The sequence below is a fragment of the Falco peregrinus genome, chromosome 3 (assembly GCF_023634155.1).
Source record: "Falco peregrinus isolate bFalPer1 chromosome 3, bFalPer1.pri, whole genome shotgun sequence".
NCBI lineage: Eukaryota > Metazoa > Chordata > Aves > Falconiformes > Falconidae > Falco > Falco peregrinus.
The window spans coordinates 58,960,556-58,987,759 of NC_073723.1; the positions used below are offsets into that span (position 1 = coordinate 58,960,556).

The following is a 27,204-nucleotide window of genomic DNA, read 5'->3' on the forward strand; positions in this document are numbered from 1 at the left end:
TCAGCCACCCCGATATCTGCTGGAGGGACAGCACAGCAGGGCATAAGCAATCTGGGAGATTCCTGGAGTGCATCAATGACAATTTCCTGACTCGGATGAGAGAGGAACCAACAAGGACAGGTGCTCTGCTGGACCTCATACTTGCAAACAAAGAGGGGCTTTTTCGGCATGTGGTTTCAAGGCAGTCTTGAAAAAAGGAAGCTCACAACCCCGGACTTCAGGAGAGAAGACTTTGGCCTCCTCAAAGATCTGCTTGGTGGAGTTCCATGGGATAAGGCCCTGGATCGAAATAGGGGACCAAGAAAACTGGTTAATATTCACAGACCACCTTCTTCAAGCTCAATTCTAGTCTATCCCAATGAGTAGGAAGCCAGGCAAAAATGCCAGGAGGCCTGTATGGATGAACAAGGAGCTCCTGGCAAAACTCAACACAAAAAATAAGTGTATAGAAAGTGGAAACAGATGAGCTGGGAGGAATACAAGGATGCTATACAAGCATGCAGGGATGAGGTTAGGAAAGCCAGTGTCTAATTGGAATTGAAACTGGAATCCCTGGCAAGGGATGTCAGAAACAAGATGAGCTTTTTTATAAATACGGAGGTGATAAAAGGATGACTGGGGTAAACGTGAGCCCACTGTTGAATGAGGCAGGGGACACAGGATGTGGAAAAGGCCAAGATACCGAACACTTTCTTTGCCTAAATATTTACTAGCAGAGCAGAACTTCAGGAATCCCAGGCCTCAGAGGCCAATGGAAGGTCTGGAGCAAGGAAGATATACCCTTGGTGGAAGAGGATCTGGGTGGGGAGAGGCAGAGAAAGCTGGCTGATTCATTGTGAGGCCACTCTCAGTAATGGAATAATCATGGCAATTGTAAGAACTGCCTGAATGACTGGAGGAAAGAATATCCCTTCTGTCTTCAAAAAGGGCAAGGAGGGCCTAAGGGACTACAGGCCAGTGAGCTTCATCTTGATCCCTGGCAGGGTGGTGGAGCAACTAATCCTGGAAACCATTTCTAGGCACATGAAGGACAAGGTCATTATCAGAAGTAGTTAGCATGGATTCACCTTCTATGATGAAATGACTAGCTTGGTAGACGAGGTGTGAGCAGTAGATGTTGTCTACCTAAACTTCAGTAAGGCTTTTAGCACTGTCTCCTGGAAGATCCTCATAGACAAGATGATGAAGTATGGGCTGGATGAGCGGACAGTGAGGTGGGCTGACAACTGGCAGAAGGCTTGGCTCAGAGAGTGGTGATCAGCGGCACGAAGTCTAGCTGGAGGTCAAGTTTGCTGATCACACAAAACTGAGAAGAGTGGCTGATTGGAGACCAGAGAGCTGTGCTGCTATCCAGAGGGACCTCAGTGGGCTGGAGAAATGCAGACAGGAAGTTCAACAAGAGGAAGTACAAAGTTCTGTACCTGGGGAAGAACAACCCCATGCACCAGTACAGGCTGGCACCTGACAGGCTTGAGACCAGTTTTGCAGAAAAGGACTTGGGGGTCCTCCTGGTGGGCAAGGGCCAGCTGTGTGTCCTTGCTGCAAAGAACAGCAGCATTTTAGGCTGCATTAGGAGGAGAGTTGTCAGCAGGTTAGAGGGAGGTGGTGTACTCAGCACTGGTGAGGCCACAGCTGGAGTACTGTGTCCAGTCCTGAGCACATTACATTACAACGCGGAAATATGGACATACTGGAGAGAGTCCAGTAAAGGGCGACAAAGATGATGAAGGGGCTGGAGGGTGGTGAGGCATTGGAACAGGTTATCCAGAGAAGTTGTGGATACCTCATCCCTGGTTAGTGTTTCATTATCCCCATTAATGTTCAAGGCCAAGGCTGGATGGGGCTTTGAGCAACGTGGTCTAGTGGAAGGTGTCTGTGCCCATGGCAGGGGGGTTAGAACTAGATGACCTTTAAGGTCTCTTCCAACCCAAACCATTCTATGATCTCTTATGTGAAGAAGGGCTCGGAGAGCTGGAGCTGCTCCACCCGGAGAAGAGAAGATTCGAAGAGAAGATTCGTGGAGATCTTATCAATGTCTGTAAATAACTGAAGAGAGAGTGTGAAGAAGATAAGGCCAGGTGCTTTTCAGTGCTGCCCAGTGCGAAGACTAGAGGCAGTGGGCACACACTGAAACACAAGAGGTTCCCTCCAGACACCAGGGAATATTTTTTCACTGTGAGGGTGACTGAGCACTGGCACAGGTTGCCCAAGAGGCTGCAGAGTATCCATTGTTGAGGATATTCAAAAAACGTCTGGACGTGGTCCTGGGCAACTGGCTGTAGATGGCCTTGCTTGAGCCAGGGGCATTGGATAAGATGACCCCCAGAGAACTCTTCCAACCTCAGCCATTCTTTGAGCTTTATCTATAAGGAGGATAGGGCAGGGAGTGTTGGGGGGAAGGCAAAAATACTTAGCTCCTTTGCATTTAATATTAAAATGGATATTTTTGTCACAAGTTCAGAAGGTAGAGCTAAAATGTCCAGAAGAAGAAGACAAAAGTAAATGCTTTCAGAAGCCTCCTATTTTTTCCACAAAACTAGAGGCTTTGCATTCAAACCCTTCAGGCAGAAAAGAGTTCTTTGTAGCATATTCTTCTAAAAGCTTCTGCAAAAGTACTATTGGCAGAACAGAAAGAGGTATTCTTGTGTGATAACACAGAAAAAGTGTTTGGCATTACTTGAGAAGAGTAATTATTTAAACATATGTCTGAAAACCTGGCATGGAAGTTTGAAGATACTTCTGTGAAGTTCCAAGAAAAGGAAAAAAAATAAAATCTTTCTCTGAATTAATACATAAATGAACCTTGTGTTGCTGCTTCTTTAGTCTTTTTATCAAAGCAAAAAGACAATCTTAAGAGTTGCAAAGTTACATTCTGTATTTTTAAAATTATTTTTCAATAGTACTGTACTTTCCGCAGCATGGCAGCCTTCAGTTAAAGGTTCCTTTGGCTATAACAATTGAAATTAACAGTTCTCCTTGGAACGGAATATATACTCTAAAAATCTAATGAACTAATAGTTTGGTTCTTTTAACACAGCGGTACCAAAAACAACTTTTGCTATCTGTTGCTGCTTTTTCTTTTATCTAGTCAGAAGATAATTTGCCATTTTTAATATCTTCAGTCTTGAAAAGTGAATATTTCAAGTCTTTATTTTTGCAGTGTTTTGTTTTGTCTCAGAGGCAGCCATAAATCCTCACACTCGATATCTCAAAATATTAACATTTGTGAGACCTTTTATGTATAGAGATACTAAAAATCCAGAAAATAATGATTAAAGTCTGAACTGAGATCAACAGCTTTTTTTGTCTGAGAAACAAATTATTTTATTTCTCTAACAGCAGGTTGTTGCTCAGTGTTTACAGTTATTGGTAAGCTAAAAAAATCATCATAAATGCCAGTTAAAACTGAACTTCCCAAGTCAATCTTTTAAGTGTTGTGGGTTTCGTTTAGATGTGTTGTTTTGGTAGTTACTCACTTTGACAGTGCAGAAGTTCTTTTACTGTTATTTTATGAAATCATTTTATAATTTTATTGTTCACTTGTAAATAAAATTTTAAACACTGTAAGGTTAAAGTCTTTATGTATTGGTTACAACAACAACAAAATTTTGGCCAATACAAGTAATATCTTCCTTCTCTCCCCCCCACCCCCCCCACCGCCACCCCCCATGATTTTTACATACCTTGTGCAAAAGAAACTCCCTGATAATGATAACTACCTGTAGGTAGTGAAAGTACCTGTTAATTTGAGTCCAAAACTATTTGCTAGGATATTTAGCCACCATTTAGCATAACACTGTATTGCTTCTTTTTTCAAAGGCCACTTGGTCAAGACAGTTTGAGAACATTACTCTTGATTTACAAGCTCCCATTTGTACCACTGTGGTCTCATTTTTCAAGGAGGAGGCAGTCTAATGGGACCAGATTTCACAGGAAGGATGCACTCATGTTTCTTCTTCAAATGCTATCATTACTCATCTTTGTCTCTCAAATTTGGAATAGTTATAGAATAAAGATGTTTTGTTGCGAGAATGATCTTATTTTAACAGAATTAAAGCAATTAAATGTTTAAGAAAAGCTGTCCACAGGGAATTTATCCACTTTCAGATGCTGTATTGATGCTCTAACTACTCTGGAAGTTTTAGCTGTCCTGTTATGTTTCTTATACCATAGTCTACTGCTGTTATGTTTCAACTATTGGGTTTGTATTAGTGTAAGTTAAAAAAGCAGGGTCAGTCACTTAACCATGAATTTGATTACAACAATATTCTGGGCAGCCTATTTACTTTGAGACTGAAAACAACATGATTCAATTGCAGCCTTAATTAAGAAAAAGCCAGTAAACACATGTAATTCCTTCTGAAAACGTGTTATTCTTTTCTCTTAGAGGGCAAACCAGAGAAATTTTCAGTGGGTCTTTTGGAGCTTCCTTTTCGAGTTGGAGTACCTTTTAATATTCCTTTGGAACTGCAGGATGAATTTGGTCATGCAACACAGTTGACAACTGATATTAAACCAATTCTTGAAGCTAGGTAATTCAACCATCTCATTTGGTTTTTTGGTTTTTCGTTGGGTTTTTTTTGTCCTTTCCTCATGTGACATTAATACAGTAATTCTTTGGAGTTTGTTTGAGTGATATACTGGATACATTTCACATAAATGAACTGACATTGTTGCTTTTATTTCCATAAGAGTATCTGAAATTATCTTGTATGTTAAAACAAGGTAATTTGGGGTGTGTGTGTTATTATTTTTAAAATAAATTTTTTTTAAAATAATGTATATGTGTTTATTTTTAAATTGATTCTGTTTTGTTTTCTATATATTTTCCTAGTGGATTGACATTGCAGTATGAAGAAGTAACTACAGGAGCAAAGTGCATCATTAAAGGTGTTACTGCTAAAGGCTGTGTAAATAGTTGCCAGGGCAAGGTAGGCTTATGAATTTAAACTTGAAGTAGCATATTTGGGAAAAAAAAAAAAAAAAAAAAAAAAGAAAAAAAAACCCCACCAAACCACAGAACAAATGATTTTTGTGTAAAATGAGTTGTCACATAGTGTTATCGAAGTTTGGTCTATGCTAATGACTACAGGTAGTTCTTGGGATATTTTCAACTGATCTCTTGCAGCTCTACCTGGAGCAATTCGTCTTTCCCACAGCTGCACTCTGTTAGCTGAGGGGACTGGAGTTAAGGAGCTCAGCAACACATGGGTGTGTGGTAGTGTACCCAGCATGCTAAATCAGCCAGTTTTAGTTTAAACTGGTGCTCAAATTGGTTTAAGCCAAATCATCCTGGTGACTTTCATGCTGAAATAGCATAGGGAGCACTAAAGTATTTCATTCTTGTATTTGAGATAATAAGTAGTAATAGTTAATATGCGTGGTAACTGCTTAAACTTCTCTAGATGTTTCCAGAATGCTGTTTTCACTTCTGTAGCAAATATGTCATCCAAGTGCAACCTGTTACTGATGGATTCTCAGCACCTACTGAAGCTTCTAATTTACTGTAAAACCAAAACCATGTTACATGATAAAATAGTCCTAAAAAATAATTTTAAAATCATGTATATGGTATATTTACACGTATTTTAACCAGGTCTTAATCCTTTCATTTAGATTTGATGTCTAGCGTAGTAAAGACAAAGCTAGGAACTGAGGTAGCTGAATGTACCTTATTACACTGTTGATATTGTTGTTTAGGAAAAAGCAAATAATGCTGCTGGTGGAAAGGTGTGTAAAGAGAAGAGGGAGCATATATCTGTTTATTGAAAACTGGAGGGTGTTCAATGTAGTAAGTTTTGTAGGCAAAACTCAGCCTTTAAGGTGAAGAACAAGAATAATGACAGAAGATAGAGGTGGGTCATGGGAGAGGTATGTAGGAGTAAAAGCGCCAGGCTGTAGTAAGACATAAATGTGGTGAGGGCTAAGACCAAGACTCATTTAAGGAGCTTGCCATACAGAAATAATACCATAATATAATAATGAAAAAGAAGAGGTGTTATTTTCTCATGTTGCTTAATTGTGTAAAATTTCAGAGACTGTTCAGGAGCTGGCACTGAAAGTAGTGGTTCTAATTTATATGAAAAAAGGACTGTTTAAGATGGTAATGAAAAATAATGACAAAAAGCAGGGTGGTGGGACAACAGAGTAAAAACAGCAGATAATTTTAAATCATAAATACAGTGTAATTTTCAGTGCTTTAAAATGAGAAGCAAAGAAGAATACAGAAATTTTCAGCACCTTAAAAGTTGATTTTGAAATTGTAGTAGAACAGCTAAAGTATCTCAGAGCGACAGCTAGTAATAAGGATTCTGGAGAGAATTTAGAAGGAGAAAGAGAATGAGAGAACAAAAAGAGGAATTGAGAGCATGGGAAAAATTAATGTTTTCCTGACAGAAGAGTTAAGGAGAAAATGTTGAAGGAGTAATCATGTCAAATGGAGACAAGAAACTTGAGATAAGAAATAAAAAATATCACAGTCGTCAATGAAGGAAACACTGATGGAGAAGAAAAAGAAAGCAGACTTCATTTACTTCTGTAGTCATTGATTTAATTCCACCCAAACCAGTCAAGACAGATAAGTATGTTTTGATTGTGGGTGGAATCAAAGAGAAAATTTTAAGTCTGGTGTGTAAGCAATATCAAGCGGACTGCTGCCTTGTAGGATTTTTAATAGTCAGGAGAAGGGTGAAGAAGAGAGTTTAAAAAAGGAAAATAGTATCTCTTTATTCTTTACATTTTAAAGTACTAAAATATACATAGAACCAGACTTGAATGCCAAAGGAAAGTAGATAACAGGGGTCATGAAGGATAAGGGGAAGGAACTTACCTAGATGACACAGATGTTAAGATTAAAAGGAGTGAAGTTAAAGATGTAAACTGATTAATTAGAGGCAGAAGATAGTGCAGTATTAAGAAGGCAATAAGTAAAATTGAGTATTGCAGTAAAGGGGTTGAAACTAAATGAAGGGGAGCATAGGAGGAGTGTCTAGTACTGAATACAAAGCTTGACTGAATGAATTACTGAAGAATTTGACTTGTTGACATTAAATGTCAGCTGTCAGCTATACTGGTTTCATATGTTTTTATTCCCTACCTTATTTTTCCCAAGTCCCCCAACATGTACCTTTAGTGTATTTTGCCTTCCCCTTTTCTTGTGATTCACCTGTTTGTTTTAATCAAACTCCAGCTGATCTGTGCTCCTTGGCTGGCAGGCAGACCGACCAGCATGGTTGGCTGATTGGTTGGAGCTGGAGAGTTTTCATGCATTTGTGTGGCCAACCATCAGTTGGCGAGTTTATTTGATGTGGCTGCAGTTGTGATGCACCTGCCCGGGCCTCATGGTACTTTCTGCTTCTCTTACCCAGCAAGCCAAAACAATTGCCTGATTGTTTTCATCCAATCTACAAGGTGTTAATGCTGCATATACCCTGTGAGGCATGGGAAGGGCATAAACCAGGATTACAGAACTGAACCTTTCCAGAGGCAGCGTTTCTGAACACATACAAATGACAATTCATGAATTGCAATGAAATATTCTCAAATATATAAAATATGAAATTCTCATATCTGCAATGCAACTAGTCTTTTACAATTGGAGCTTTTAAGCTCATGGATTAGACTGCTTCATTCTCTTGATTTTAATGTGAAAATTGGTTTTAATGATGCAGTTGTTTTTCCTATGGCCTTATTTCAAAGGTGACGTGGATAGTAATTGTGGTGCCTTGCTTCAGGCAATTGGCTAAGGAATAATGAACACAGAACTTGCAGACCCTTTCTCTAAAACCCACTAGTTATGATAGCTGCTTTTAATGGTTTCAGAACAGTGTAGTTTAACATGCAAATCCTGGATTGAACATCTCTGGGAATAATATGAAAAAGACAGATCTTAGTACAGGAAAAAAAAATAATCTTGATTTATGTAGCAGTATGATAAAATTTGGACAGACTTCTGAAATTTAAATGTATTTGAATTGACAGACAATGTGAGATGATTTATGATCTGTTTTGTTTAAGGTTAATATTTTAAATATTCTTTTCATTAGAACTTTAACCTGAAGGTTACTCTTCCTGGTTTGAAAGAAGACACACAAATCTTTAAAATAAGATTGCAGCCTGGTAAGCATCCTTAAAATATTTAGTGAATTTCTGTTGACAATTATTCTGACACTACTAATGAAATGCTTCTTCTCCCAAGAAGATAAAACATTTAGTGAGGCATAAAAAAGGATATTGTAGCTCATCCAGGTGGTGAGTGAAGCTAAATAAAGCTAAGGGCATGTCTTTCCTAGCGGGAATAAAATCAAACTCACAGCCCAGTCTTGTCTGTCATTCTAGCAACTGGAATTTGTCTGCTTACTTGAGACTGATTTTCACTTTGTTTTAATTATTGGAGATATTTTTCTAACCTTGACCACTGAATGAATGAATTTCTTCTCATTTTTGTTCAGAATTGAGCCCATTAACCTGTAGTAATCTCTGTTGACCTGTTCTTCCTGTAGAGAACATCTTGTGAATGACTTAAGGATTGTAGATTGGTTTGGGTTGGAAGGGACCTTAAAGATCATCTAGTTCCAGCCCTGCTGCCATAGGCAGGGACACCTTCCACTAGACCAGATTTCTCAAAGCCCCATCCAGCCTGGCCTTGAGCGGTTCCAGGGGTGAGGCATCCACAACTTCTCTGGGTAACTTGTTCCAGTGCCTCGCTCCCTCATAGTGAAGAATTTCTTCCTCATATCTAACCTAAATCTACCCTCTTTTGGTTTGAAGCCATTACCCCTTGTGCTATCACTGCATGCCCTTATAAAATGTCCCTCTCCAGCTTTCTTGTAGGCCCCCTTTAGGTACCCTGGAGTCTTCCTCCAGGCCGAACAGCCCCAGCTCTTTCAGCCTGACTTCATAGGAGAGGTGCTTCCGCTCTCTGATCATCCTCGTGGCTCTTCTGCTGGACCCGCTCCAACAGGTCCATGTCAGTATGTTGAAGGACCCAGAGCTGAACGCTGTACTCCTGGTGGTGTCTCACAAGAGCAGGGCAGAGAGAGATAATGACCTCCCTCGACCTGCGGGTCATGCTTCTTTTGATGCAGCCCAGGATAAGATTGGCTTTCTGAGCTGCAAACACATGGTTCATATTGAGCTTCTTGTCAGCCAACACCCCCAGGTCTTTCTCCTCAGGGCTGCTCTCAATCCATTCTCTGCCCAGTTTGTATTTGTGCTTGGGATTGCCCTGACCCATGCAAGTCTACTGCCCTTACCAGGTTTTTATGTCTTGTGGATGCCTTGGTTCCAAGGATTCCCTTATGAGGGATAACAGGTATCATATTACTTCATTACCTGAGTTTTTCTGGATTTCGGATATAAGGTATAGTTTGAAGGCTGATTTTTGGTCTCCCAGATTACAAATTACAGGCTTTCCCATGCATTTTGTAGACAAATTGTGTACTTCAAGCTTTGTAAGAGCAGCAATGCACAGTTTATTCCGTTATTCTTTATCTCTTGAGGAGCTACAGCTTCATGTATAAAATGGAGTGGAATGATCTGACTTTTATATTGCTTAGTATTTACCTTGGGCTGGAGGCAACTTCATCCTTCATTAGAATCTTTCGCTTTTGGCAATGTAGAGATGCTTTGCTACCTCTTTCTTCTCATTAGACTTATCCTTGGCTCTTAAAGCTGTTTTTTAAGGAAGGAGTGAATGAAAGCTATTTCAGTCTTTTCCTGTTCTTCAGCCAGTGAGTTTGAAATGGAAGTTTTAATGAATGATGCATAAAGGATGTTTCTGAAAAATGGGCTTCTTTGTTCCTTCAGAACTCTTCTTTTAATAGTAATCTGTTACTTCTTTCTCTATTTTTAAGGTGGTTAGTTACATGTTCAAGGGGTAGACTTACTTGAATAGGTTCACTTTACTATCCAAATAATGCCAACAACATTTTCTTTTCATTTCCTTTCCATGTAAGTTGTAGCTGTGGTGGCTTTGGTAATTAAACTGCTGCCCATCGATTGATCAGGTGTCTCAACATTAATATATTTGGTTTTAACCGGTCAGGAGAAAGCACCCAAGTTTCTTTTTGATGAATGGATCTGTATACTATGTAAATAGCACTGTGTTACGTGTTTACACCTTGTATGTGCTGAAGTTCATCATGTTTGTCTAACTGTCTCTTGCTGAATTAATTCAGAAGATTGGCAGGCAGTATGTATTGAAAGCCAGGAAGTGTCTAGAAATTCTCTGCATAAAGCAATGCACTTGGATTAGTCTAAATGGTTTGTTACCAGAAATCTTGGTAGCTTGGCTTTAAAAACTTTTTGAGATAGCAAAAACTGAAATTCAGTGTCTCACAAGTTATCTAAAATATAACCACTGTTCTGCAATCCTGCATTTTAACAGGTCCTCCTTGTCAATTGAAAGTAAAACCAGATTCTGAGATTCTAAAGATTGAAAATGGTACAGCCTTCCCCTTTCAGGTTGAAGTACTGGATGAATCAGGGAATATAACAGCACAGCCCAAGCTGATAGTTCATTGTAAGGTAAACTGCATTTCATTATGTCTCGCAAGAATTTTGATACTTGCTTTTTAAAGGGCTGGCAAAAGAGCCTATTTTGGCATCTAGATAGAATTTATTACCTTTAATAATGCTTTTGAAGTTTCTATAGCTTGGTAGACATAACTAACTCTTGCTTTATGAGTCATTCAGTAAGTTTCAGAATCAGAGGAACCTGGCCTTAGAAATAGAAAAGAAAATTATGTGAGCATATATAGCTACAATTTTAAGGTATTTTAGGTCAGATTTGTGACATACAATGCTGACATCTGTTCAGGAAAAAAAAACCTTCATACAGCTTGCTTTTGATTTTATTTTTTTTTTTTAAGATGAAAATGCAAGTCTATTGCCTAAAAATAATATCAGATAAGACTTAATCATAAGTATTTACCTAAGTTCAGAAGGGAATGCAGGTGTTACTGTGGCTTGTAGAAGTAAAAAAAACTTTTACCCTTTTGGACCTAGGGTGTTTTTTTTTAAGTCAAGAAAATTACTTTTCCAATTCTACTGAAATCAGTCTTCTAGCAAGACCAGGTAAACAAATAAAAAAATGCTTTTCCCACTGCAAAATAGTCTGCATTCCATTTACACTTTATGCACATACCTACTCTTCATGTAGACTGGATCTGCAGTAGTATGATGACATACTGAACTTGATATTTAAATTCTGGTTAAGGTGTGTGGGTTTTTTTTGAAAATTAATGAAAAGGAGGTTTAAAGTTAATTTATTGCCATAGTGGCAAAAGAGATTTCATAGGTGTCTATGTTTATGAGAGGCTAAGAGACTAGTGTTTATGAATTAATACAAAATAGTTGAGTGGATTTTAATTCTTACTTCTATAACTTCTTCGGTTCTCCCACACATCTCTTATAACCTGTGGAAAAAAACCCATAGGTGTTGATCTTGCAGGCTTCTGGAAGACTGAAATCTATCAAAATTATCTGTACATAATCTTATATATATTTGGACTTATATAAAGAATAATTTCTGGAATAATCCTATTGGTTCTGTGAAGGAAACCTGAAGTTTAATTTTACATTTTAGTTTTCAGGTGCTTCAGACCTTCCTGTGTATTCTGTGGACTGCAGTAATGCAGGAACAAACATTTTAACTGGTACAGTTATACATGTACAGAATATCAAGAAAGACCAGATACTGAAAGCAAGTATTGAAATACCTGTAAGTATTGATTTGGATGTTTGGTTGAACAAAAGATTGAAAACAGTTTATTGTACTGTCTTGCTAGTGTGCTGAAGTCTTTTATGAATGAACTTAACCTCCAAAAGTTACTGTTCTAGTTACCATAAGTCTGATAATCAGTGTCTGCCCTTTTTCCTCTCTGGGTAATCATAAAAAAGCAAAGTATTTCTTCCATTTTTTTCTTCACATCTTACTCTTTATTTCTAAAATCCCTAGCATATTTCAGAAATATGCATTATTTCTGGGATTTTTCTTCCCTTTTTTACTCCCTGGATCCTTCTAACAAATGCCTTCGTTGCATAAACACTTAGAGCCCAAATAGGTATGGCAATGGGTTCCCCAAAAATTAAGTGAAGAGATACATTTTTTTCAGAGGTTAAAAATCAAATTTTGCAATAGTAGCAATTCAGTCTTAAAGCTCTTGGAATTTTGAATTTTTTAAATGTTGTTGAACATCCCGGTTCTCGAGTAGTCTGTAGAGCCATGCTGCTGGAGAAAACGTACTGAAAAATGTGTAAACAAATACTAATATGGCAAGACGACCTATATGAAAGGATATTTATGAGTACTCTTAAAACATATATTGTAAATTGTATAGCAAAGTACTTTTGGAACAGAAAATGTTTTCTAAATAGCATCAATTCTAATACCTGTTAAAAGTTGTAAGTATTCTTGCATGTCCTTTTGATTTACTTTTCACAATTCAAGCTGATTTCATGTTTGGACACCAGGTCACACCTGATAATCCAGAGTAGTGTCATAGGTTATTATGGAGTGATATTTATGCATAGAAGTATACTTAATATGTTAATTATTTTTTTTCTCCTCATGTATAGAGTTGTAAAGATGTGCCACCAGTGGAAAAGATTATTAAACTTCTTCCTAGCAGTCGTGTTGCAAGACTGCAGGTCTTAAGTATGGACGGACAAAAAGCTATTCAAATTAAACATCAGGATGAAATTAGTTGGGTTGCTGGTGATATCATGCGCAACCTTATATTTCAGATGTATGATGAAGGAGAAAGGGAGATACATATAACTCCAGCTGTGGCAGAAAAAATCAAGGCAAGTACTTTTGAGTAAACAGCAGCATAATATGGCTGAGAGATACAATGCTGAGTCTCTAAAATCCATAGACATCAGACTATGAAATAATATTCCTCAAGACTGTATTATTAAACATGGGAATTTCACTCTGCTTAATAAATTTTTAATAATAATTTCATTAAAATTGTGTCCTTGATGAGATAAAGGCATTTAATTAAAGGTTAAATAACACTTCAGGGTAGTATTATGAAAAGCAGGTTAGTAATTTCCAGTGCTTCTCCTAAACATAAGAAAATAATTCTGACATAATTACGATTCGTCAGATGTAGGGTTTTCCCAACATTCAAGAACCTTGAATAGGCATGTTTCTTCATAAAGATTTGCCTACCTATCTTATCCCTTTGTGTACATAATACAAAGGTAGAGCTTCACCAGACGTAACACTTCTTTTGGTGAGGTTTTCCAGAATCGGATGTTTCCTAACTCAAGATTAAGCAAGGGAAACTCAATATATGTTTTGCTTGGGGGGGGTTAGAGTAGTTTTCTGTGTCTGGGAAGACAGCATTGGTTACTGTTGGAAAATGCCCAGGCTTTCATTGGAAGCTTCTATTGCCTGTATGTTAATTCAGCATATTGAGTATGACCACAAATGTATTATGTAGCTAGTCACTAATAATTTAGCTTTTGATTAATTTGAGAAATTTTAATTTTAGGTTAACTGGACACCTAGAATTAACAGAGAACAGTTGATTCAGGGATTATTACCTGATGTGAAAGTACCAACATCGGTAAAAGATGTACGTTACTGTCTAATTACTTATCTTGATGTCCACGTGTCTTTGGAGAGTGCATTTACAGTCAGGTTTGTTAATTGGAAATAATTCTTTATTATGTTGTTGGCAAAGGATTGTAGATCTGTACTATGGGGTAAAAAAATCTTTCTTCAGAAGCTGAAATAATATAAGCAGTTGGCAAACAGGAGAACGTAGGTATGGGTGGTTGAGTAGGGGTTTTCTTATGCAAATCGTTTACAGATGAGAACATTAGCTGTGTGAAAGTGTCAATTACAATCTGTTTTTATCCAGCCCTGCAATCACTTCTGTAAGTAGTGTAAGTAGTCTACATACACTGACGAAGATTATTGCTATCTTTGAAAACTTCCAATAAACATTAGCTTATAGAATAACTAATTTTACTGAAGAGTCCATTCACTGGTTACCAAATAAAAATATCACTATTAATTAATTGTTACCGTTACAGATATTATTACTTTGAAGCTAAAGATAGTATTTATCTAGACAAATGCTGGATGCCTGCATCTCGTGTCCATCAAAAGTGACAGGCTGTAAACTGAACTTTAAAAATTGCCTGTTTATCACTCTTAGTGAGTCCAGGCAGATAGTTCTACTTACTGTATCTTCGTAAAGTTTGTTAAGATACACTAAAGTCATTTAGAATTGGATGTATTTCATGTGTTCTAAATAGGTTAAAATTAAGTAATTGGTTCACAGCACACTGATGCAGGGGTAGATTTGCAGCAATTAGACCTTTCACAGATCTGCAGTAGAAGAAAAAAAAAGAATAATCACATGACCAAGCATTAAGATTCTTTAAAATATTGTAAAATGCTGTTCATGATGCAGTACTGTCAGAGACAGAAAATTTTTCAGTTAAGTAGTATTTTTTTAATTTAAGAAGAGCAGAAAAGCAGGCTGAATTGATACCTCCCTTCTTGAAAAGAATTAGAAAAATGGATTGATTGATTTAATATCTTTAATATAATTTTGCTTGTCTTTGAAAAGCAGTCTCAGATCAGGGAACTTCTATTTAGGGATTATACTACTGCAGTTATGAAAATTAACTGGAGGTTAAATCTAATGGGATTTTTAAAGATCTCATGTCATTTTTAGCTTAGAACACACAAAAGGATCTTACAGATGCCAGATAATTCTCAAATATTTGGGGAGCCAGCACATAACTTATGTTAACCTTCATGAAGTAAATGGAAGGCAAGGCTGAGATTGTTTAAAAGCATCCCAGAAAATATTTTCAAGAGACAGGTGTTAGGCATAGTTTAGGCTGATGACTTCTGCTTTGTCGTAGCAAAAGAGGAAATGTAAATCTTATTTTTCTTTTTTTACAGTTCTTCATCTTATCCATAATTTTTGTGATGTGCTCTGGTTTTGTTTTGCTTTTAAGGAAAAACTGTATCACCAAAAAATTTAAGCTATGTTAGTTGTAATCAAGTCCTTAAGAAGTCAGCAAATATTTTTGTAGCAAGAGACACTATGATACCTTAGTATGTACATATCAAGATTAATGTGGTATTATAATTGATTTTACAGTAGTAGATGTATTCTAGTATTTAGGCAATTGTATGTTACTTTGACTTATAGGTGTTGGGGATGGTGGGTTTTTTCAAGACAAAATACTCAAAACTTGAATTCTGCTTTATCTGGCTAATGATCTGATCTTTGGTAAAATACTGGTTGGCAAGTTGTTACAGATAAGGTAAAATCTCATAGCGTTGCTGTGGTTTGCTGTGTAAGTAGTGTCTGATAAACTCGCTCTGAATAAGGTTGGGGTGAAAGCTATGTAACTTGTGCATACAAGGCTTGATGCTGTAAATATATGCAAGGATCAAATTAAAAAAAAAAATATTATTCCAGTCACAAATAAGAGATAACTGCTCTATGCTTTATCATGCCTGCTATTATAAGTGATTACCTTCTTGAGAATGATTATAAGTCAATTTTCATATGCTGACTTAGACCACGTCCTGATGAACCCAAGCACATCAAATGTAAATTGAAAGGACCAAACACACTGCAGGTGGGTGAAGAACTACAAAGTGAAATCGGTGAGTATTTGCATATTCTATTTTTTGTAAGATACGTCTTTTTCTTTGTAGTTTCTTAACCTCTTATGTATACAGATGTCATCAAGAGTGAATTATCTTCAACTGTTTTAATATAAAAGGCAGGTTTATATTCTCATTCACAGAAGGATGATCAGACTTCTCTAATTGCCATTCTACAATTCTGTAGTTACTCTCGATAAAATTTGCCTTAGTCTGAACATCACACCGAGTTCAAATTGTTTGTAAATTTTTTTTTAGTTCATATATTCTGAAATCTTACAGGCCATAACAGCGTTCAGACTACTTCAAAGGCATGGAATTCAAAGTGAAACATTTCAAGGTTAACTTTAACCTAAGAAGACGACATGTTAGGGATCAGTCTTCTCATTCTTCAGTTTCTGTAGGCGGTTGCTACATGGCATAGTAAGAAACTGAAAATTCTTACAGTATTTTGGGACATTAAAAGTTTGTGTGTGAGCAAAAGAAAAGCATACAGGACAAACTTAACAGGTTGAAAAACAGCTTTCAATTTTATGGTTTGTTTTTCTTTTAACTTTATAGCAAGAGTTTTTATTGAGAAAAAGTGGGAAGCACAAATATGTGATATGACTATACAGACACTTTATCCCCTTTTGATACCCACAAGATAGGGGGATCTTATCAATGTATATAAATAACTGAAGAGAGAGTGTAAAGAAGATAAAGCCAGGTTCTTTCCAGTGGTGTTCAGTGACAGGACTAGAGGCAGTGGGCACACACTGAAACACAGGAGCTTCCCTCTGAACGCCAGGAAATACTTTTTCACTGTGAGGGTGACTGAGCACTGGCACAGGTTGTCCAGAGATCTTGGAGTTTCCATTCTTGGGATATTCAAAAGCTGTGTGGACACAGTCCTGGGCAGCTGACTTTAGGTGGGTCTGCTTGAGCAGGGCGATTGTACAAGGTGACCTCCAGAGGTCCCTCCCAACCTCAGCCATTCTGTGATTCAGTGATACTCAGGTAAATTTTCTCTATATGGTGTGTGTATTGTATACATGTATATTCTGTATGTTAAAGTCATTAAGCAGCTGCTGATATGATCATATTAATAATCATTTAAATGATCACCTTTTTTTAACAGATGTAATGATTACAGATCAGTATGGAAATCAGGTTCAGACAGTGACGTCTGCATGTGTAAATTCCCTTGGAGTTTCTGGGCCTGGACTTGATAAATCAAATTTGAAAATATCTTGGCAGGTATTTATAAGATGTCATATAGTTTATTTCTCTGTGGCCTTTGTATGGTAATTGTCTCAATTCTGTCACACACAGTTGAACCAAAACTGGAAAGGTAGTAAAATTAAAAACTAATCGGTAAGCTGTGAGAAGATAGAGACTTAAAGCATTAAAAACATGATCCTGTTCTAAGGAATACAGCAGCATCTGTTATAACGCTTGTCGCTGCTGCATATATACAATACGGGGACCAGTTCAGTTCATGCTTGAGTCAGGTTTGCCTTGTTTCTAGTCCATCATTCTATATCTTTTCCTCTAACTTATTTTTAGTCTTCTGTGTTTATTTATGATGGTACAGTTGATTTTATGATCTTTTGAAGAACCTTGTAGAACAGACTAATGATATTGTCTGCCATAGTTTAATACAAAATGGATTCTATAGCTTTTAAAATATTGTCGTTGTTTAACCCCTGGCTGTAATTAAGTGCCATGCAGCCACTCACACAGACCCCCTTCATCCAGAGAGATGGGTGGAGAATCAGAAAGGAATGTAAAACTCAAGGGTTGAGATAAGAACAATTTAATAATTGAAATAAACTTTTTAAAAATGAAAGAACAACAACAATAATAATAACACTAACAATTATAATGAAAAGGAGGGAAGGGGGAAAGGAGTGAAATCCAAAGGAAAGGGAGGAAAGAAGCCAAGTGATGCACAATACAATGGCTCACCACCCACTGACCGATGCCCAGCCAGGCCCCGAGCAGCGATTGGCCAGCCCCCCAGTTTATATACCCTGCATGACACCCCATGGTTTGGAATATCCCTTTGGCTAGCTTGGGTCAGCTGTCCTGGCTGTGTCCCCTCCCAGCTTCCAGTAGGTTCTTGATTTACTGTAAACATTACCCAGCAATGACTAAAAACATCAGTGTCCTATCAACATTGTTCTCACACCAAATCCAAAACACAGCACTGCACCAGCTGCTAAGAAAATTAACTCTGTCCCAGCTGAAACCAGGACAAACATGTTGGATATAACTAAGTTGTACATAACTATTATACATTGAAAAACAGGTTCCTGATCACTTCTCACACAAGAAGTCCATTTAAATCTAACGAAAGATACAGAACTTGTAGTTGAATTATTAGTCCACTGTCTCACAATAAAAACAGCAAATAGTGTCTAGTGGACATAAATATTAAAATACCGTATTGATCAAGACGAATAAATTATATGTATTTGTTCTTGATAAAATCTTTTTATTTCTCAATAGGAAAGTACTCTGACAATGAGAGTAAAAGGTATTCGGTTTAAACCTTGTGTACTTGGAAGCAAAGAATTGTGCTTCGCTTGGCGAGAATTTTCTGACTTTCTTAGAGTAAATTTAACTGCAGGACCCCCTGCTAAATTGCAGCTTGTGGATTGGCCAGAGTTAGAAAAGGTAAGTTGAATGGGTTTGGTTTGAAAGAAGCAATGGGGTCACTAGTCAGCAGGTCTTCTATTTCCAGAGCTTTTTGGAGCAGAGGATACTAAGATGAAAACCCTGGTTCCTTAGTATTGATACTTCTAAAATCTCTGAGAATGTGACAGCTCTAGAGACTTTTTTTATTCTATACCTGACAACATAACACAAGCAAAATTAAGTGTTTTGCATCTGTCCAATTATATAGACATGTTTTAAGTGGGTCTGTAGATGTGACACACTTTTCATGCAATAGCTAACTATATTTGTTTTTTAAAAGTAAACTTATTTTGGTGTAATCTAACTCATATGTGTGTGTTTGTAACACTGCATTCCTTAATGTTTTACGTTGTTTATTCTGTCCCATTTGCCCTTCTACAGATGATGTATTTTTCTTTTCTTTGGTGCAGCAATTTTACTGTGGGCTGGATCCTAACACCCATCTTCACTGCTGTTCACCAAAGATACTGTCTTCACTGGTAGTAATAGTTGGCAGCTCATTTCTCCTTTATTTGTTGCTGGGTTTTTCTGATGTTTAGGATGTAGGAAGGCAGTTCTAAATCAACTTTAGTTTCAAGTGTTTACAGTCAGAAAGTATATATCAAATATATACTTGATATATCAAACATATATCAAATGAAAATGATGGAGATTTTTGATGCCATCTATTTATTTGCTGGTTTGGTTTTTTTTTTAATTTTTCAATGTTGACTTAGGCTATTCAAATGATAGTGCTGAAGCTGCAATAGAAAGCAAAATAGGGGAGTGGAAGCAGGTCAAAGAAAATTGGATCTCTGCATGGAGAACAGGAATAAAGATTGGCACGTTGGGAAAATGGAGAAGGAAGTTACTGAAGGAAAAAGTGAAACAAAAGGCTCGGGGAGTATCAACTATTGTCAGTCTCTAGAAAGCTGTCAGGGTATATCAGAAGATTAAAGTTCTAGGCCATTTGCTCTTTCTCCAACAAGGAAACTGATAAGCCTCTTCATAAGCACATCCTTCCTTTTACTTACATCAACACAAGTAACGCACACAATTCAATTCAAGTAGTGCATTTTGTAATGACAAGAGAATGCAGATGGGAAAACGCTAGAAATACCTTCCTGGAGTTTTACAGTTCTGTCATGGTCTAGCTTTTACGGAAGACAAATAGTATGGAAGAGGTGGACAGTATTGCACGGGGGATTCCTGACCTGCCATGAATGTCTTGATATACCTAGAACAGACTAGTATAATGCATTTATATCTCTTCCAGCCTGTTGCAGTGATTAATGGTAGAGAATTGCAGAAGCCCATTATTGTTCAGCTATGTGATCAGTGGGGAAATCCATCTCCTGAACCTAATGTCAAAATCAGCCTCACAAAGAGTAACAACTTAAAGGTAAGCATAGGTCTTACTACGTGAACTTTGTTTAACACAAATTTTTGTTGTTGTATCTCATTTTCACATTTTTTGAAATAAAATATTGTAAGGGCACAAAAGAATAATTAATCTCATATAATAGTAGTGTCAACAAGTAATGTAAACTGTTCCCAGGACAGATTGCTCAGGTCTCATTCATCAAACAACCACAAATATAACAAATTCCTGTAGTACAGTGTCCAAGTGTAATTAGTACACATTCTGGATCTTCTTCTGAACCTTTCTCCAAATTCTTCATGCCATACCACCCCAGTCCATCCCCCACTTTATCTGAGGTAATTTACTGGATGATAATAATAATGATGATATGGTCCAAACTGGCAATGAAATTATTTTTATCTGGTGGTTCTTTGATTGTTGTTCCTAAATGTGTGACTTAGCTCTGTATGTAAAGGTAGCCAGCAGGTTTGCTCTGTACTTGATTATCCCTGTGAAAAGCATTGGCAGTATAAACCAAATTAAAATTATGAGGATGTAAATTAACTCTGATTTAAGTAGTTACTGGCCTTTCTATAGTAAGGTATGAGTGTCAGATGGTTTACGTATTGGTCTATGTGAAGAAAAGGAGTTTGACAGAATACTCCATTCATTAAAATTTTTGTGCTTGTTACTGGGGAAAAAAAAAGTCAAACTGTCAAACATTCCTGTTGGTGCAGACACTGTTATATTGAGTGTGTACATTATCGTACGAGATATATTCATCCACCTCTGGACATGACATTTTTTCATGCAGGGCTGGTCTTGTTCCCGCTTGCCATGCATTTGTGCCCCTCGGTTCTCTCCAAACACACAGCAGCCAAGAACTTCATTTTGCTCACCTGTCAGGAGCTGTGCCACGGCCTCACCTTTGCCCCCAATTTAACTATGCTACTATTACTTATTTTTGTTGGAATTTTTTTTTTTTAAGGAAATTTCTTTATATCTTGAACATTCTTCTGGCTTTCTTGAATCTCTTGCATAGAAGCCTGCCTCATAGTTTGGGATGGGGTTTTTTTGCCCTAACTACTGCCTTTATGGTGGCAGCTGCAATTCTTAGGACTTCCAGTTCTGTGGTTCTTGAGAGATCATACAGCCTTGACAGTAACGCTGTGTGGTTGTGCTGCCTGATCAAAGAGATGCAGTGGTGGTGGCATGGTGTGTCTCTTCAGATATTATGTCTTCCTCCAGGGAGGACCAGCAGCATGTCTTAGAAATTCTGCATGCTCTTTATCCAAGTGGGATGTGCCCAGGAGAAAGTGTTCTGAAAGCCAAGGTGGATCATTTTTACAGTGTGTTTATTGCGGTGTGGTCTCCCAGAGCTGAAACTAGTATTGTTTCTAAGAGTTACTTTCATAGGTTAGCAGAGCAATCCACTGCATACTTGCTGAACACATGTCACGTCAGTATTCATGAGTATCTTGGAGAACCTCTTTAGAGAACTGTCTTGCCTTGGCATTTCAGATAGGTTGTATGCACAGTCTCCCAAAGGAAATGAGAAGCTTCTGGGAAGGGAAGTTCTCAGATAATCTGTCTGTCTGTATTTCATATCCCATTCTCTTAAGTTTCCTAAGCCTGATATTCTGCAGTTGCAGCATGCATTTCCTGTACTCCATTCTCTGTCTTACAGGTCTAGAACTAAATTAGTATGGCTGAACAGAAACACTAAACTTTTGTGTGCAGATAAATAGTTGAAATGCAGAAAGCACTGGTTCCTGTAAAAATTAAGTTTCCATTCTGCAATGTACAGTAATTTCAAATATGGGCTTATTTTGTTGAGTTGAATATATTCTTCAAAAGATGTTATGAAATGTCTGGCAATTTTGTTAGTATATCTTTACAATGCTGCCTTCCATTTGAACCATTAAGCCCACATTTTTTTGCCATTGCTTTTCTCTAGTGGCATGGTGAAATAAATCCATGCCCCATAGCCGATCCATTATGAATCAATTTTCACATTTCTTTTCTTAAAGTAGTTTCATTCTTTTAACTTATGTGAGATTTAGGAAAGAAAATATTTTTGGAAGAAGATTGCCCACTTGAAGTATTCCAGAAACATTGGTTTTAAGTGGACACTAGACACTTAGCTCCTGAAACAGCAAAGGGAAAGCAATTTATTTCGAAACACTATTCAGATAATGACAAACATTTGCACCACATTGTTGCATTATATCATCAATGAAAAAGTTGATTTCCCTCGTTACAGAGGAATTCATTACAGAAGAATTCAGAATGTATCCATGGCTTCCTTTGCTGTCCTCCAAACTTTAAAGCTACTGTCTGAGGTTCTTTTGATACATTGACGAGATGTTTCTTAGGTAAGGCTAAGGCAGCATGTACACAAATTTGCAGAAGAAATAGCTTCTGTTTAAGAGCGTATTGGTATTCTTTAAGATTCACACCTGTTTCTGTGAGAGGATAGGCATTTTCTGTCTGCTACACTGAAGTCTATAGTTCCAAAAAGTTGTGGTTGATGAGGAAAGTGAAGTGATAGCTTCTCTGCCATTTAATGTGTAAAGGCAAGTATGACTTAATGGTACTGCCAATCGTAAGATTTCACTTAAGTGCCAGGAAATTAAGTGTGGCAAAGACAGAGTGCACACAGAAACCACACACTGAAAAACACCAGTGAGTTAAAGGAGAGTTATTTTCTAACAGTGGGATTCAGTAAGACTTCCTTTAAGTCAATAGTAGAATTTCCATTGACTTCAAAGGTCTTGGAATCAGACCTAATTAATATGCTAGGTAAATGGGAGATCTGTAAAACTTTTGGGTTGTTATCCTAAAACAACACTGACAAGAAGTTATCATTATTACCTTTTGATAAATAAGATGCTGTACTTCATCACTTGTCATAACACTTTTCTCTAGCTTGTCTAGCAGTCTTACTTTTTTCGTAATGGGACTACAGTGGGGAAAGGGAAGAGAGACACAGATGTGGTTTTTTACTCCAGTTGTATAATTCTTTAATTTTTGCTATGCAGGAATCTCTGCAGACTGGAGAAACACTGTAACAAGGAATAAATAGTTTGTAGAAGGTGTTAGAATTTGAAAATATACTCAAACAATTAAAGAAATACCTTTAATAAAATATCTGAACATATTAATGAACAAAAATATTCTATTTCAGATTTGTGATTGTCTTCAAAAACTGGCAGAGAGAATTCTGAAATCTAATACTGTATTCATAACAGTGTCTCTTTCCCTAATTTAGAGTGCAAAAGTACAAAGAAGCTATTGCTCAATGGAAAGACAGTATGCAGGCAAATAAGATATACGTTCTATTCTAAGACTTGATACTACTTCTGTGTCATTGAAAGAATAAAAAATATTTTTTTTGACAGATTATTCCTTCAAACCTGCAACAAAAAACAGATGAAAATGGTAGGGCTAACCTGGGAGTTATTAGTATTCATGCACGTAGGTAAGTAGTGAAAACTATGCGGGGAAAAAAAAAAAAATTCAGAAATGTCGCTTGCTGGATGTGTTTAAGCTGCGCATTTCATAAAGTACCTACCAAGAATTAATCTAGACCTAAGGTCAAACATTTATTATTTATATGCCGGTGGAAGGCCAGATAGCGAGCTTTAAGTAATTAAGTGCTTAACTAGATAAAATGAAATAGCTGCTTCTTTTGGTCTTCTGAGAAGCTGCTGCTCTAATTTTCTGAATCCTGTTTTTTCTGGTCATGGTAAAACACAGCTTGTAATTGTCAACCTGTACCTAGTGCAGGTGGTGTCACAAACCACTTAAAATATTTGAAGTGTACATCCTTCGAGTGACCGCATCCAGACACTGTACTTCCAAAGTAGGAACACATTTTAGCAGTGTTGAAACCCCATTTCTTCTGGATGCTAGACGTTGTTTTAAAGGAGTAGGTAAAGTGTCCAAAAGATTTTTACATACATATATATATATGTACGCACGCACATACAAATATATATATATGTTTAATTTTCCTTATTTGCAATAGAACTAATGAAGTCTCATTTCCTGCAGATGTGTGTCCTGTGGCTCCTGCTTCTTCATGTTAGTCACCTTGGCTCCCCTTACACTCCCATGTCCCATCTGACATTTCAAATTCATTATTTCTATATCTTCCTCATGTTCACAGTCCCACTCCTTGGATCCTTGAGCTTTTCTAGCAAGACTAGGTTGGCTTTAGGTAGCTTAGAAGCTTAGCAATAAATACTTGTTCTTAAACTTTGCATTCATAATCTACAGGATTTGACCCATAATAGTATTTTGCATTTGGAAGACGATCAGTTTTAAATGCTATTGATGGTGCTCAGTGTATTTTGTAATGCCTTCATCTTGGTAGAAGGATGATGAGTATTAGTTATCAATATATTTACTGGAGGTTAGAAACAGGTGTGCTCAGTGGTAACATCATACTATCTATATAGCATAATCAGAACTGGCTGGAGAATACAGCCTCTGTGCAGTTAAATATTGTATTCCCAGGCCTGTTTAAATACTTAGACTTCAAGGGTTTAATACTGTAAAGAAAATCAGTTATTCTGTAGCAGTGAAGTAATTATATGCTTGCAAAGCACTTTGCTAGATGTGCGTTGTGTGCAGATTCGCTCTTTGGAAACTGTCAAAGTAGGATGCTCGTCAGACAGCTTTTTAATTAGCTGTGCTTGTTTTCCACCTTAGTGTCTTCTGGAACTTAAGGCTGTAGTTGCTAGTGTGTTACAGGCAATGAAATGTGATCAAGCTAATGAAATACTAAAGCAGAATTAAATCTAATAAGCTAATATCTTAACATCTTAAACTTACAATTTTTCTTGTCTAACTTTGCATTAATGCTTCCATTTTTTTCTACCCTTTACCTACTGATAACTTTCAGATGTTGTGTATCATGCTTTCATGTACATGATTCAGACTTGAAGTCTGTTGAAAATTGTCTTTTCAGAAGAGATATTTTGTAACGGCTTTTATGATTTCTGTATATTTCAGGGGAGAGCACTTTTTACAGCTTAAAGCCTCATACAACAAGACCATGTTAGATTATCCTATAATCAAATTAAACGTCCTGCCTGATCCTGAGAAACCTGTCCACTTGAATGTTAAATATGACAAAGATGCTTGTTTTCCAGCAGGAGGTACCTTTCCTGGTAAGTATAAGGATTCTTTGGTGGAAACCAGTCACTCAAGAGCTTTTTAAACCTATGAAAAGCTATTTTGATGACTCTCCTGGCATACTTCCTTAAATTTTTTGGTCTGTTTTGTCTCAGTTATTTGTAACAGCGGTATCTGAGATACCTCTGTTACACTTGGGGAAACAATTCATGTACATCATCTTTGGAAAGCATTTCAAAAGACCTCTTATTTATTTGCTCCAAATTATTGGCTTTATCTGTCAATAAATGGTAAAACTACAGAATCTCATCTCTGTCCTTAGTGGAATACCGTATTTTAGTTTTTGATCTTCCCAGATGATGACCTGAGCTAGTTCATGCATGCTTTCCCTTGTCTCATTTTCTGCAGAATAGTAAAAAAGAAGGTAGCTATGAAATTGTAGGCTAGCTGTGAGCCAGGAAGAACCAAAAAATGAGCAGAAATATACCAGGGACAATACAAAATATTATTTATTGCTGTATTGTGTCACAAAAGTATGATCTTTGCTTTCTAACTAAGGCTGCCAAGTCAGAAAAGAAAAGTGTCTCATGTTTTATATCCCAGTAGTATTCACAATAAGGAAAAGAGAGAAAGAAAAGTGAGATGTGACCACAAGGAAATGTCTTCTGCTAAAAGCAAAACATAATTTGAAACCGCTGCTTTTTCCTGTAAGGAAACTTTGGCATGAATAAGAGACCTATACTAACTAATTCCATTAATTCAGGAAATAAGTCATCTTCATGATAACCAGGGGAGATAGGTTCTTGAATTTGCCAGTGAGGTATACAAATTTACTAGCCCTTTCAGAAAATTTTCCTGTTTAATTTGCAGTAACACAATTTGCACTATGAAACCATAACATAAAGATATTCTTCAGAAAGCTGAAGTCCTGTCTAAATAAGTTCAACAGAAAGCAAGTAGATTTTGTAGCTTTAAATACAATACCACGTTAAGGAAGGCCAAAAAAACCTCAGTAACAATTTACTGAAATTAAAAGACAAATAATATTTGAGACTTGGGAAGCCTGCTATATTTTGTCAGCGGTACCTGTGAAGGGAGACTAAGGTAGTTTCCAAACTAATTTTATTTTTCCGTTTGATCTCATTCTTGGTTTTTTTTTTAAAAAAAAAAAAAAACATTTAAAAATCACATTTCAGTCTTCAGTAGATGACTTTTAGATCTATTTGATGAAGTAAACATTAACAAAATTTCTATACTGAATACTAATCATTTAAGAATTATAAAATAATTTAGGCAATAAATTGCTAAGTTACTAACTCCAATATGCTAATTTCTATTTAATTTGGCTTTTATTTAAAAGGAATAAATTAAGGTGGCAAATCTGTTACAGCTTTCAAAAGGTTTTAGGAGTGGTCAGGGAAACTTTTGATCAGTAGATACATTTTCAGTACTGTTGCTGGAAGGGATACAAAGAATATAAGTCAGTACATGGATAAAAGTAGAAATGGGAGCAGGTTGAGAACTATGTAACTTGTACAGGAAAGTGGTGTCTTGCAAATGTGTTAGAAGGAGTTGATAACTGAATGTGAGCGATCCTCTAATATATAATGTACTTGGATTCTTAGCTTTTGGCAAGTTCCTTAACCAAGGGCTCTTTAAGCTGTTACAGGACCCTGTCCTTCCTGTATATATCAGTCTTTCTGTTGCCTTCAGGTGGACTTAAAACCAAAAAATTGTCTAAGGCACATTTTCCATTCTGTTGCTGTTTTACAGTGTGAATTCAGCACAAGCATTTGAATTTTTCCCACCTATTCTCTGTATTCCGTTTTAAATACTTTTAGATTCCCAGATGATAAATATCTCAAAGGTGACCAAAAAAACTGGAAAATCTGCTTCATACAAATCCGTTTGTTGTATCCCAAGCCTGTATGTAATACCTACAACACCTATTCAAAATCTAGACCAAAAAGGTTTTATTTTTAGTACTAGGAGTTGAGAAGCAGAATACCTCCCACAAATATTAGCTCTATTGTGTGGGGCCTTGTTTCTTGACCAAAAAAGGTTCACACTCAAAGATAATAATCATACTGTCATAACCTGATGAGCCAGCACGTTTATTGAAAGAGGTTATTGTTCTTTAAAATACTCCATACAGTGTTATGAACTTGACTAAATTCACAAGGTATTTTAGTTTTGCCTAGAGGAAATATACTGTAGAATCACAGAGTGGTTTGGGTTGAAGGGACCTGTAAAGATCATCTAACTCCAACCTCCTTGCAAATAGACCTTTTTCAAATGTAGTGTGTGGTATAAATCAACCAGGTTTTGAGAGAGGAAGAGAATTACATGGGTTCTTCAGAAGGTAATGTAGTATAAATGACATTAAGTT

General features: G+C 36.9%; 1 protein-coding gene across 5 annotated transcripts in view; it reads left to right on the forward strand.

Annotated features, from left to right (window-relative positions):
• Window positions 1–27,204, forward strand: part of SMCHD1 (structural maintenance of chromosomes flexible hinge domain containing 1) — a 91,031-nt gene that overhangs the window by 42,336 nt on the left and 21,491 nt on the right. For all 5 annotated transcript variants that reach the window (XM_055799415.1, XM_055799413.1, XM_055799414.1 and 2 more), the window contains 13 exons: window positions 4,388–4,532; window positions 4,835–4,931; window positions 8,046–8,118; window positions 10,388–10,527; window positions 11,588–11,722; window positions 12,580–12,807; window positions 13,503–13,651; window positions 15,561–15,649; window positions 16,770–16,888; window positions 18,143–18,310; window positions 19,587–19,712; window positions 23,075–23,154; window positions 24,693–24,850. In XM_055799415.1, coding sequence (XP_055655390.1) covers window positions 4,388–4,532; window positions 4,835–4,931; window positions 8,046–8,118; window positions 10,388–10,527; window positions 11,588–11,722; window positions 12,580–12,807; window positions 13,503–13,651; window positions 15,561–15,649; window positions 16,770–16,888; window positions 18,143–18,310; window positions 19,587–19,712; window positions 23,075–23,154; window positions 24,693–24,850 — 1,707 coding nt within the window. The remainder of the gene's footprint in view (window positions 1–4,387; window positions 4,533–4,834; window positions 4,932–8,045; window positions 8,119–10,387; window positions 10,528–11,587; window positions 11,723–12,579; window positions 12,808–13,502; window positions 13,652–15,560; window positions 15,650–16,769; window positions 16,889–18,142; window positions 18,311–19,586; window positions 19,713–23,074; window positions 23,155–24,692; window positions 24,851–27,204) is intronic.